Source organism: Notolepis coatsorum (genome assembly GCF_963971535.1).
Source record: "Notolepis coatsorum genome assembly, chromosome: 10".
NCBI classification, from domain to species: Eukaryota; Metazoa; Chordata; class Actinopteri; order Aulopiformes; family Paralepididae; genus Notolepis; species Notolepis coatsorum.
The window spans coordinates 78,722,582-78,735,257 of record NC_140174.1 but is presented as its reverse complement, the minus strand read 5'-3'; the positions used below and the strand labels follow the sequence as shown (position 1 = coordinate 78,735,257).

At 42.0% G+C, this 12,676-nt stretch overlaps 1 protein-coding gene across 3 annotated transcripts in view; it reads right to left on the bottom strand.

Annotated features, from left to right (window-relative positions):
- The window catches only part of plekhm1 (pleckstrin homology domain containing, family M (with RUN domain) member 1), a 69,395-nt gene that overhangs the window by 16,273 nt on the left and 40,446 nt on the right, over positions 1 to 12,676 (bottom strand). For 2 of the 3 annotated variants that reach the window (XM_084323323.1, XM_084323324.1), the window contains exons 4-5: positions 8,735 to 9,466; positions 4,456 to 4,921 (exon numbers count right to left, since the gene is read on the bottom strand). In XM_084323323.1, coding sequence (XP_084179449.1) covers positions 4,456 to 4,921; positions 8,735 to 9,466 — 1,198 coding nt within the window. The remainder of the gene's footprint in view (positions 1 to 4,455; positions 4,922 to 8,734; positions 9,467 to 12,676) is intronic. The other variant, XM_084323325.1, reaches the window with a different exon arrangement.

Below are 12,676 nucleotides of genomic sequence, written 5' to 3'. Positions count from 1 at the left end.
GAACGCGTCACTACACTTCCTGCTAAAAAACAACAAAGTCACCATCTTTAAATACCTCGCGTGAGCCATTTAGCCAACGTAGCATTTATTTTTCAGCAAGAAAACAAAGTGCAATAAACAAAAACGGATACATTCACTGTGTGTTCTGCCTCTCATTTGTTGATGAAACAAAACCAACATCAACACAATTGACCACCAAGAGCGGATAGTTTAGTCTCACAAAAAGATCTCCGGTGTTGTTAGCTACATGCTAATGTGAATGGCATTCTCCATGTATATAGTTAGCATCGAGGCTATTAACGTAGTAACGTTAACGCTAGTAGAAATGGATGAAAACTTTATTTAACAGATTGCAGAATGGGTACAATACAATACGGCTCAATACACACAATTGTTAAGGGTATGCAGACTGTTGTCGTTTTGGACTGGGCTCCTTATAACAATAACTTGACAACACGTTGGTAGCCGCAGCTACTTGGGACAGCTCTGCTGTAAACTCTGGAAATAACCGTGCGTGTTACACGTGAATAAGCAATCTGAGGAGGATAGCAAATTATATTAATTATAGCGCGATATTGCATGCAAACGTAATCATTCGAAAATAGAACGTTGCTGTTTTACCCCAGTGTAACCATGGCCTAAAGTGTCTTGCTCAAGGACACTTCGACTGTCCTCCTCAAACTAAACAAGAAGAGACGGTAGGGATGTCCTCCTCAAACTAAACAATAAGAGACCGTAGGGACTAGGGATGTCCTCCTCAAACTAAACAAGAAGAGACGGACTAGGGATGTCCTCCTCAAACTAAACAAGAAGAGATGGTAGGAACTAGGGATGTCCTCCTCAAACTAAACAGGAAGCGTCTACCTTAATGATAAGCAAGCAGTGCAAAAATGCGGAAGCATTCGTCACCGCACGCCACTACGGTAAAGCGCCTTTCTTTTCAGGCCCGCTTTGGGAGCTGTCGCGCGGAAATAGGCTGTCTATTGCCATTCTCTTTGACAAACTCTAACCTTAACCAGCTCCTTAACAGCGCCTAAACTTAACCGTTCTAACCTTAACCAACTCCGAAACAATGCCTAACCTTAACCTTAACCATAACCATGCCTAACCTTAACCATAGAAATTATATTGCCATTCTCTTTGACAAACTCTAACCTTAACCAGCTCCTTAACAGCGCCTAAACTTAACCGTTCTAACCTTAACCAACTCCGAAACAATGCCTAACCTTAACCTTAACCTTAACCATGCCTAACCTTAACCGGCGAAAGAATACATGTTAAAAAAAAAAATCACGTTAAAAAAAAAATATTCGATGGGATTCGAACTCGCCAGCAAACGAGCCATAGGATCCACAGCCATGTAGTCTTGCCAATTGAGCTATTTCTAGATACTGAATAAGGGGCGGTGACTTATATATATTGAGCTCCGCTCGTGTCGAACCAAGGCGGGATCTCATGCGCATGCGCGGGCACCTCGCGCGAGCACGCCGGCACACGCACCTGAGCGAGCACGCCGGCGGCGGAAAATGAAAGGCGCATTACCGCACGACACTACGGTAGAATGCTTCCGCATTCTTGCACTGCTTGCTTATCATTAAGGAAAACGCAAACAGGAAGCACTGGCAGTGAGAGGTATAATATGGTCAAACTGCATGGCAGACATTGTGTTAAGGTACTCAAAGAAACGGTCCCCAAGTATCTAATAAATTATTTTAATAAAGTAAGTGATGTCCACAAATACGCCACAAGAGGGAGCCCCACGGACCTGGTCCCTCCTAAAGTCAGGACATGCACCAGGTAAAAAAGGATTTTTTTTACTCTGCTACGGTAATGTGGAATGCCCTGCCAACATCCCTTAAAATCTTCAACTCCCCTCTCGGATTTAAATTCGCCCTAAAAGCATGGCTCCGATTTTTTTATTTTTTTGCAGCAACTCAAATTGGTCTTAATTTGGTTTTCATCTCTTTTATCATGAGTTGCTTTTAAGTGTTTGCGGTTTTTAATTTATTTTAACATTAGTTGACTGAGTTTTCAGGTTAGGTGTTTTTGTACTTGCATTTAGGGTGTCCGGTCTGTGTACATGTTCCTTCGTGACTTTTTATGCTCTATGTAAATGGACCACAATGGAAACAAGTCAATGGCTTTATTGTGTCCTATCCATTTGACCAGCGCTTGACATTGTTGTTTCAAATGTTGTCTTACTGTTGTGTCAATAAAGTATTCAATCAGTGATGATGTTAAGCAAGATTTTTGTCATCCGCTTGTAAAACCACAATAAAATCATTAACACAACGCTACGGTATGGGTTGTCCTCTGGAACCACATCACACACTGGAACAAAAAGGGCTTTTATGTGTCCATAAACCAGTAGTGGAGTAGACGCTATAAACCACATTACACAAGGCTTAGGAGGGAGTCAGGGTCAAGGAAATCATATGACAGGGATCTGCCTAAAAACGGATAGAGAGCAAAGGTATCTTGTGTGTGTAAAAATGTAGCAGACCATGTTCATTATATAACTGCAGTAGGGCCGGGGCGATATGGCCAAAATAACACAGACACCACTATATATTCTTAGTTTTTGCGCGTATTTCACAGTATTTAGTGTCCCGGTACAAATTACTGAGTGACTGTGATATGGATATATTATTACAAAAATAAAAAATTACAAACAAATAAATACAATTTGATTCTGTGATATGGCATATTTTCTCATGTAATATAATTGTCATGGTGCTATATATCATTCAAAAATGCTCCATTTACTTTTACCTGTTGAATACTGCTGCAATGAATAATCTTCTCATTCACTTAAAATGTGTTATAGATAACATTCAGCCACTAGATGTCGCACTAGAACACCAGCATGCCATTGATCCAATCAGGTGCATTCCACATGGGGAAATAGGAAGTGGAGAGGGGATACATGCACGTAACATGTAAAACAACAACATACATTTTTTAAATGGTAAATTCAGGAATCAATACTTTTTTGGGGGAAAAACAATACTTTTATTCCAAACCTCCAAAATTCCAAAGTCCTTTTTTAAAAATGATTATTCATTCATATATTTTTTACAATATGTATATATCATGGACAACAGTGTAGTAAAAATGGATACTATTTGCATGGATCCATGACGATGTACCTTCATATTGGATACACCTCCCAGCCTAATCTAATAATAATAACTGGACTTTTGAAGAAGTCTTCATTCGTCATGCAGTGACACACATGCAATTCTTTTGGGTCGCCGAAAAAAATAAAAAGATTTTAGTTTGGGGACTACTACAGTACTACGGTGCGGCTGTTCCCTAAGCCTAATGCATGCACAGAGAATAAAAGGGTATGTATCTGCTTGTCTAACGCCAGGGTAGATGGCAAATAAGCTAATTTCCAAAAAAGTTGCTGTGTTCCTTTAAAGTTTGTTCATCACAGAGTTCGGTTAGCATTAAATTAGCACCTGCAATCACATTACATGAAGTGGTTAGCTAGCTAGCGCCAGAAGGTATAGTTCCGAGACATCATGTATTGTTAACATCAAGTTAATAAAACGTATACATGTCCTAAAAGCTAAAAGTAACCATGTCACCAAAATGAATGCATAGGTTTATATATATATATATAGAATATTTAACATTGGTGAATGGGACACTGGTTTGTTTTGTTAGCTAGCTAGTCATTAGCTAGAACAATGGCACTGGAAAGGTTTTTAGCAAAAACGAGTGTCAATTTGTAATTGTTACCTAAGAACCCCTAAATCACAGACAGACTGGATGCGTAACTACATCACATGAAAACTGGTGACACTGAGACGTCACAAAGCTTTGAGTCTTGCCGTTGTTTGCCATCAGCCTCCAGCCACACCACTACCACTACACGCATCCAGGTTTGTCAGAAAATTTTTGATTTCACACACACCAGAGTGCTAGACCTCAAGTGCTCGCTTTTCTTTTTTGTGATACGAATACTCGACTACTAAATTACTCAAAATGCCCGTCTCTAATAGTAGAATAGGTTAGAATATGTTTGGATGTATGGTGTGTGTGTGTGTGTGTGTGTGTACATTAGGGCTGCACGATTTTGGGAAATAATCTAATTGCGATTTTTCTGACAGATATTGCGATTGCGATTAAATTAGCCATTATAATAATAATTTTTTTAAGCAGCCCCACAGAGGTTTATTGTAAAATGCGGCTTGCATCTGGCCTACGCGGTGAGTCTTTTCAGGACACAGAGCCTGAAAACGTTTCTTTTTACCTGGGAATCAATACCGGTACCCAACGGTAGGGCTGGGCGATATAACGATAACGATAATTATCGCAATATATTTTAATAATCGATATCGATAATCGAATTTGATAATTGCATCATTCCAAATCACGATTTCGATTAAAAAACGATTAATCGTGCAGCCCTAGTGTACATTCAGGGCTGTCCACAATCACACTTACAGAGATGGAATCCGATGACATCTTCCTGCTCAGCACGCTGGTGGAGCGGTGTGGGGCTACATTAGCCGCAGGCTCCAGGGTGCTCTCTACCGGACCCTCTGGCACCTTCTTTACCTCTGCCTTCTGCTCTATGGCCTCGGGATCCTTTTGGATACCTGCGGTGTGCGCGCTCTCCTCTGGCTCGGCGACCGCAGAGGGTAATCTGGTCTCAGAAGAGGCGACGTCATCGAAACACGCTTTCCGAGAGGCTCGGGGTGATACAGGCGGTGGTTCTGAACGCGGGGAGTTTGGAGGGCGGTCTGCCGGGTCTGTAAAGGGGCTAACGGGACCTTGGGTCTCGCTGTCGGAGCCGCTGAAGGTGGTGTTCTCGGAGAGGTGGTCCGGGTCCGTGCTGGACACAAAGGAGTCCTCGCGCATGGAGTCCTGGCTGGAGTGGCCGCTCTCCCGGAAGTCACAGAGCTTGCTGCTGACACACAGGGGGGAAAACCATGTGACATCGTACATTTCATTCATCATGAGTGTCTTCATGGAAATAGGAGATTTCTGATTTCTTTAGGCTTATTGTTGAGTCACAGCCAGCGTGACCCAGCATTTGCCATCCCGTTCCCCCTCAGACGTTATTAGGACAGTGACCTCTGTGCCTACTTTCTTTCACCGTTGATATGATTAAAGAACATGTATTATCTTGTATATCAAAGCAGTGCAATTGTTCCGTTCTCTGTTACTGCTGTGTGCTCCACGATTCCCTCCCTCCCTCCACGACGGCCTCTGGGAAGAATGAGGAGCTCTTACAAGGACAGTTACGCTCTGTGCCTACACTACGTTCTATCACTGTGTGTATAAACGTATAACTAAAATGATCAGTATATGTTGATTGCACATGTTAAATAAACTAGAAAGTATAATCAATACTTAGTATACTTACATACTATATACATACTGCCAAGCAGGAAGGCTTGCATCAGTATTATCTTTCCCTCCCCTGTGTGACCTTGTAGTCTGCTCCGGTCGGCGCCCCAGGACAAATAAACTGCTGTGTGCTGATTGGTCGCTATGACCTTATCTCGGAAGAAGATTTGTTGCCGTCTCACTTTACAAACAGTTCGACCTCCGGTCGCGTCCAAGAATCCTAAAATGCAGCTCGCTGATTGGTGCAACAGATGCTTAACCCTTTACTATCACACTACCGATGGTCACTGCACGATGCTGTACGTGTTTAAAACACAACGGGTGATGATTAAGCTTAACCATGATTGAGTATATGTTTATTGTATATGCCTGTATAGTACCTGTATATATATATATCTGTATTAGAGCTGGGCGATAAAACGATAACTATCGCGATAAATTATTTCCTCGAAATAAACATGAAACGTGGTCGCAAAGTTTCGATATATTGATTTTCCAAGCTTGGATATCAGCACACGCGCACTAACAACCAATCAGTGAAGGAGATGGCGACAGCGAAGGAGACCCGCGGTGCACCTCTGGGTAGTAAACAAGGCTGGCTAGGATCATTAGCTTTCACGCCGCTATTTTATAGTTTACGTGCGGAGTGGGTGTGTGGCGTGAATTCTGAGGGTAACGGTTAGAGTAGTGTGGGGTATGCTGCGCCGCGGTGTACGTCGTTGCAATGTATTGGGGCGGAACGGAGTATTTTAGGGTGATAGTTAGTACATTGGAAACGAGGCTGGCTAGGATCATTAGCTTGCACGCCGCTATTTTATAGTTTACGTGCGGAGTGGGTGTGTGGCGTGAATTCTGAGGGTAACGGTTAAGAGTAGTGTGGGGTATGCTGCGCCGCGGTGTACGTCGTTGCAATGTATTGGGGCGGAACGGAGTATTTTAGGGTGATAGTTAGTACATTGGAAACGAGGCTGGCTAGGATCATTAGCTTGCACGCCGCTATTTTATAGTTTACGTGCGGAGTGGGTGTGTGGCGTGAATTCTGAGGGTAACGGTTAAGAGTAGTGTGGGGTATGCGGTGGACGTCGTTGCAATGTATTGGGGCGGAACAGAGTATTTTAGGGTGATAGTTAGTACATTGTCGTGGGATACACTGCTTGCTCTGGCTAACTGTGTTAGTTCCATTCTTATAATGCATATGATCCAGTGGCGGTAGGTTGCCCCCTGGTGGAATATAATAATCTATGCACTGGGCCGTGTTTACTGCGTAGAAGAACGGCGCCGGGCATAAGAAGTTAATTCAACTTGACAGAAATTATATCGACGATAATTATCGATATCGAGTGATATGATTTTTTTTTAATTATTTTATCGTGATAACGTTTTTGGCCATATCGCCCAGCCCTAATCTGTATATATCTGTATATATCTATAGCTTACAGGCTATCCCTCCTAAGACCAGTCTCCCTCACTAGCATGCTGATGAGGCCGGGGACCAGTGCGAAAGCACATGACATTGAGGAGAGGAATCCTAGGGGAATTCCAAGTACAGTAATCTGTTTCAGTTAAACTGTTACTTTTACTTTTTCAAGTTACTAACCTATGGAGTAGCGATAAGCCAATGGCAAGACACAGTTGAAAGAAGGAGTCTTTATCTTTGCTTGCAATATGACGCTACGGAACTGTGTATAAAAAGTAATGTTCGCGCATGAAAAGTTCTTCTGCTTTTTTCTTGAATTTTTGTATCTCCATTTCAATGTCGAGCGGTGTATTGGGACCGGAATATGGATGTTTTAAATGCGAGCTTTTCCCTATGATGGCGAGCACTTTTCTTGTCTGTTTAGATTTGAAGAGCTGTGCTTGGCTCTTAGGTAACTTTTTGTGATGATTTTTAAACCAGAGGTTTTATTGTTCTTCAGGCGAAAGATGCTGATTTCGTCTTTGATGAGTGTTTATATATGTGCTTTATTATTTTCCTGGATTGGATCTTTCCAAGACAGTATTATTGTAACTACTTTTTCTAATTAAACCAAACTTTGTTAAATACTTTTATTCAACTCTTGGACCGCATTCTTTTACGAGCTCCATCATGATCTTTCAAAACGCTGGCCACGCCTTGCTTTCATCTGAGGTAAGCGGGATGGAATTGATTGGAATCAATATGTGCTGGTAAGCCAATTACAAACGGGAAGGTACAGTGTCTTGTAAAATATGACTTTGTTACTCAGTTAGTCTTCTGTCTCTGGGGGCTTGAGTCAGGCTGACCCATAGGTCATGATGGAGACTGCTCTGTTAGCCTGATTACAGATTTAATTAATTGCTTGTGCTGTTTATAGCCAAAGGTGCTACGACATGACAAATACTGCATTCAGTATTTCCAGGATTTTTTAAATCCTCAAATAAAAGTATCAACTGTTGTCTATCATGGTATATCAGGATATATCATGGTATATGTGTAAAGATGTCTATTTTTGCTCTAAGCGAGAGTGAAAGGGACGGAATTTTGTAATTTATTACTCAAAGAAAGAGGTATCCTGCCAGCAGACATTCGGTTATTTACATCCTAGGATTAACAACATCTGTCAAGTGTGGTATTTCAAATGCACTGGATAAACTCATCAGTGACTATGACGTGACTATGATGTGACTATGAAATGATTATCTAATGATTATCATTGTTTGTTTGCTAAATAAAATATAGACTCTGCAACACTCACCAAACCTAGCAACCTTGCGAGGGAGGACAGAGCGAGCATCAGATACTCTGTGTTCGACAAATTCATGATATTAAAGGGGGTCTGAAGGCTAAGCATACAGACGCTGTATGCTGAGCAGCCAAACCACCGGTTTATGGGTTTGTTGAACTAAATCAGAGGGTCTGGGGCTTAATACTTATCAAAATAAATGGTTTGGTTCCGGTTGCCGATCGACCCTGCCGATTTATTTTACGAGTTAAAAAGAAAAAAAAATTACAATAAAGTTTCATAAAAATCTTAGTCAAACCTTTAGTATTATGGATATTAAACATGCTGGCAGAGTACATGCATCCATGTTGTCGTGAACATTTGAATTAAATAAAGAAATTCCCTATCCAGTCGCCGTGCGTGGGAAAAAATTTAAGAAAATAAATTCCCTACCTACCCATGGCCTTAACTGACAACCAACAGGAACCAAACAATTTATTTTGTTAGGCCTTATTCTGATACTGTCAAAAGCACTGGGGGAGCACTATGGGGGAGCACTATAGGGGAGCTCCATGAGAATTTGGTTAGCAGAACGGTTTTATTTCTTGACTCCATTATACTCTTACTACTTTGCGTGTGAAATGTCACAATGATTATGTGCCTCGATCCTTCATACACACAGAACTTACTCTTTGAGTGGCCTCTTGGTGCTACCGTCTCCATTGGAGGTTGTGTCCAGGTCACATGAGGACCAGTGCTCTCCGGCCGGGCAGCGGGGGTCCTGACCCTGCAGGAGGCTATCCGAGCTCAGGCTGGAGGACAGCTGAGAGGAGCCCGTTGTGTCTAGGCTTAAGTTGGACGAATTCAGGGCGTTCCTACCTCCCGGTAAAGCCCCGTTGACCCTACCCACTGGCACCCCGGGGGGCCCTCGCTGCACTTCCACCGCGTCCGACCCGCCCGAAGACTGAGACGCTCTGGCACCCCCTCGCTGCATCTCCACAGTGTCTGACCCGCCTGAAGACTGGGATGCAGTGTCCCACGACTCCTTGCGTTCGGGTTTGGAGGAGGCGGGACCTCCACCGTTGAGGGGCGGGTCGAGGGCATCCGCCTGGGAGGCGGGGCAGAGTCCGGCGAGAGCCAGCGGGGTGGTGGTCCACTCGTTGAGGACGGCCGACTTGTAGGAGAGGCTGAAGGTGAGCGAGGCCAAGCCCTGGAGGTAGCTGAGGAGCACCTCGCGCTGCTCGGGGTCGAGGAGGAGGCCGGCGGGCTGGTAGTGGGCCTGCAGCTTGGAGCCCTCGCGGAACAGGGAGGCCAAGTAGCACTCCAGCAGGCCATGGTTGAGGGCGAGCCGCAGCCAGGCGCGACAGCGGCCCACATCTGTGCCAATGAAGCTCAGCTTCTCCAGCTCTGTGATCACATCACTATAAGAAGGGGGGAAACAGAGGGCTTTATTATCACACAGGATTAGATTAGATTCAAATGTAGTAATAATAATAATAATAATAATAATAATAATAATAATAAAACTTTATTTGTATAGCACCATTTATACAGAAACTGCAGCTCAAAATGCTTCACAACTGAAAAAAGACAAAATAAGCACATAAAGTGCAGACATATAAAATCACAGTTTTTCACATTAGGATCTAACATCCCAACAGGCCACCTTGTTTATGGTTTGATTCAGTTTTAAAAATAGACAATAATAGAAAGAGTAAGATGAGTAAAATAGTGCAGTGCAATAAGTAGTAGAATAGAATAGACATGAAATGAGCACATGAAGTGCAGACATATCAAATCAGTTTTATTTTTTTACAGTGCAATAACATAGTTCTGGATTACTGTTCAAAGTCGTCTTTACCTTCTCTGTTTGTTATCCACAGTTTAAAACCTGACAGTCTTCCCTCCTGTTTGATACCCACTTTTACATTATACAGCACAAGTACAGTACAATGAAAAGAAGTTTGGCATCCAACCAGAGTGCAAATGTAACAGTAAAGTGCAACAGCAATATACAACTGATTAAACTGGGTATAAAATATGTAAATTAGTACTACTGAGTATAGTGCTAATCAGATGTATGTTGGCTGTTGTCTTACTAGCGTAACTAGTCAGAGTAGGTAAGGATTGTAATATGTACAGATATACATACAGTATCTACAGATATGTAAAAAGGGTTATATGCAAGCTAAACACCATGACAAAATACCAACCCGTTGGAATCTAAACGGCAATGGACTACTACGCTCACAATGAGTCCTTTGAAGAGGGCCCCCCTAGACATTTTCCATTTTAAAATGCCAGTGTTTCCCACAGGATTTTCAGAGACTATGGGGGGCGAACCTCCGACCCTCTAGGGCAGTGGTCACCAACCCGTCGATCTTGATCGACTGGTCGATCTTTGAGACTGTCCCTGTAGATCTTTCCATGAAAATAAAAAAAATAAAAAAAATGTAGATCTTACCCCGAGAGTCCACATTACAGTTCTACTTTTGTTTTGATGTGAAAAGTGATGCTGCACTTAGCACCGACTGCACTTAGCACTGACTGAGAAAGTACACATTACAGTTCTACTTTATAAAATGCTAATTGTAAATATGTTTGTCAATGTTAAGAATATGAGAAAGTCCACATTACAGTTCTACTTTTGTTCTGATGTGAAAACTGATGCTGCACTTAGCACCGACTGCACTTAGCACTGACTGAGAAAGTACACATTACAGTTCTACTTTATAAAATGCTAATTGTAAATATGTTTGTCAATGTTAATAATATGAGAAAGTCCACATTACAGTTCTACTTTTGTTTTGATGTGAAAAGTGATGCTGCATAAGATGACTGCACTTAGCACTGACTGAGAAAGTACATAATAGTTCTACTTTGATGTTTTAATGTTGGACCAAAGCATTGCATGTAATTAGAATACAGGCAAATAAAAGTAATTTAGTTTAAAGTACAATCTTGGCTGTCTTTTTCTCTCAACGCTTCAATAGGTAGATCTTGCCTTCACCAAAAAAAAGGTGATCTTGGGCTTAAAAAGGTTGGTGACCACTTAGGGGTGGACGGTATGGTCTAAAATTTATATCACGGTATAATTTGAAGCATAGACGGTAACGGTATATATCACGGTATCAGTGTTTCCGTTAGAATAATTTTTTTTGCCTGATAGGCAGGCTATATAAAGAATGACATCCTCAAGGCATGTAGATTTATAATATTTTAACTTAAAACTAGGTTACTTTTGCGTATAAAGTCATTATATTCCAAATAAAATAAGTCCCGAGTCCGTGCTGCTCCCATTGCAAACAGCGGGCTGGATGCTGGATTTTGCTAGAAGCATATGTAGCTGCAGAGCCGCAGAGCCAGCGGCGCTTTCAGGTCTGGTCACAGCTTTCAGCCGTTGGGTGGGGGGGGCGCTGTTGAGCGGGCCTGTGAGACCTGAAAGAGCCGCTGGCTCTGCGGCTCTGCAGCTGCATGCTATTCGCAAATCCACTGCTGCAGCAGTCCTCCCGTCCTCTCGTTATCATAACACTACACGCATATCATAATGTTTACAGCAAACTGTAGTTGATCACCAGGTATGTTTTATTAACGTAGAATAATTCATATAAGAAAAACGATAGGGACATCTCTTACCTTTCTCCACTGGTTAAAAATGCCAGGAACTGAAATTGAAACTTGCTGTGCACCGCAGTGATATGTGTTTATTATGAAATGACAATTGCGTGTTGACACGCCCACTGCGCGAAGCCTCCTAAATAACTTTTTCCAGTTTGCACATATCTATTATCTATGACTAATTCTATCTATTTTTAGGGGCAAATGCGATTGAAATAGTCACGCTGTGGTTACATGACGTCATTGCTATTTTAGAGCTGCCCTACCGGTTACACGGTATAGTCAAAATCCATACCATAGAGCAAATTAATACCGTTTATACCGTATACCGTTTATACCGTCCACCCCTATGACCACTGCTCTAGGGGGGTCCGGGGGCATGCCCCCCATAATTTTTTTTTTTTTTTGTATTTTTTTGTATTCTTTTTTAAACAAACACATAAACAAACATGACAACACACGATAAGATATACAAGCATTAGTTGACAGTGCACATCCAATGAAATCACCATTTAGTTAATTGTTATACAGGATATACCCCTAATACCGGTTATCTAAAAACCTATACACATATGCTTTAGCTCGTACCCCCCCCTCCCGGACCCCCCATTGGATAATCCAACCATTATAACTTGTTCCTAACCATACACTACCATTATATGCTAGCTTTTATTCTCTCCACCACTTCTAACCACATTGTCATTTTGGATTCATTGAGACCCAAAATTCTTGCTGTAGATATTTCTTGATAAATCACATCGAGATATGTGAGAATCCAGACCTTCCGGCAAATTTTTTGCGGTTGAAACCATCGTGATGCCATCAGCTTTTTAGCCACTGTGATACCAGATAAAACCAATCTCTTTCGCTGTGGATGTTCTGCATACTCAAAAACATCATTCAGCAGTAATACAGAGGGGTGTACAGGTATATTCAGTATTAAGAGATTTGATAATTGCTGGGTCACTTCTTTCCAGAATATCTTAACTGGTGGGCAGTCCCAGTACATGTGC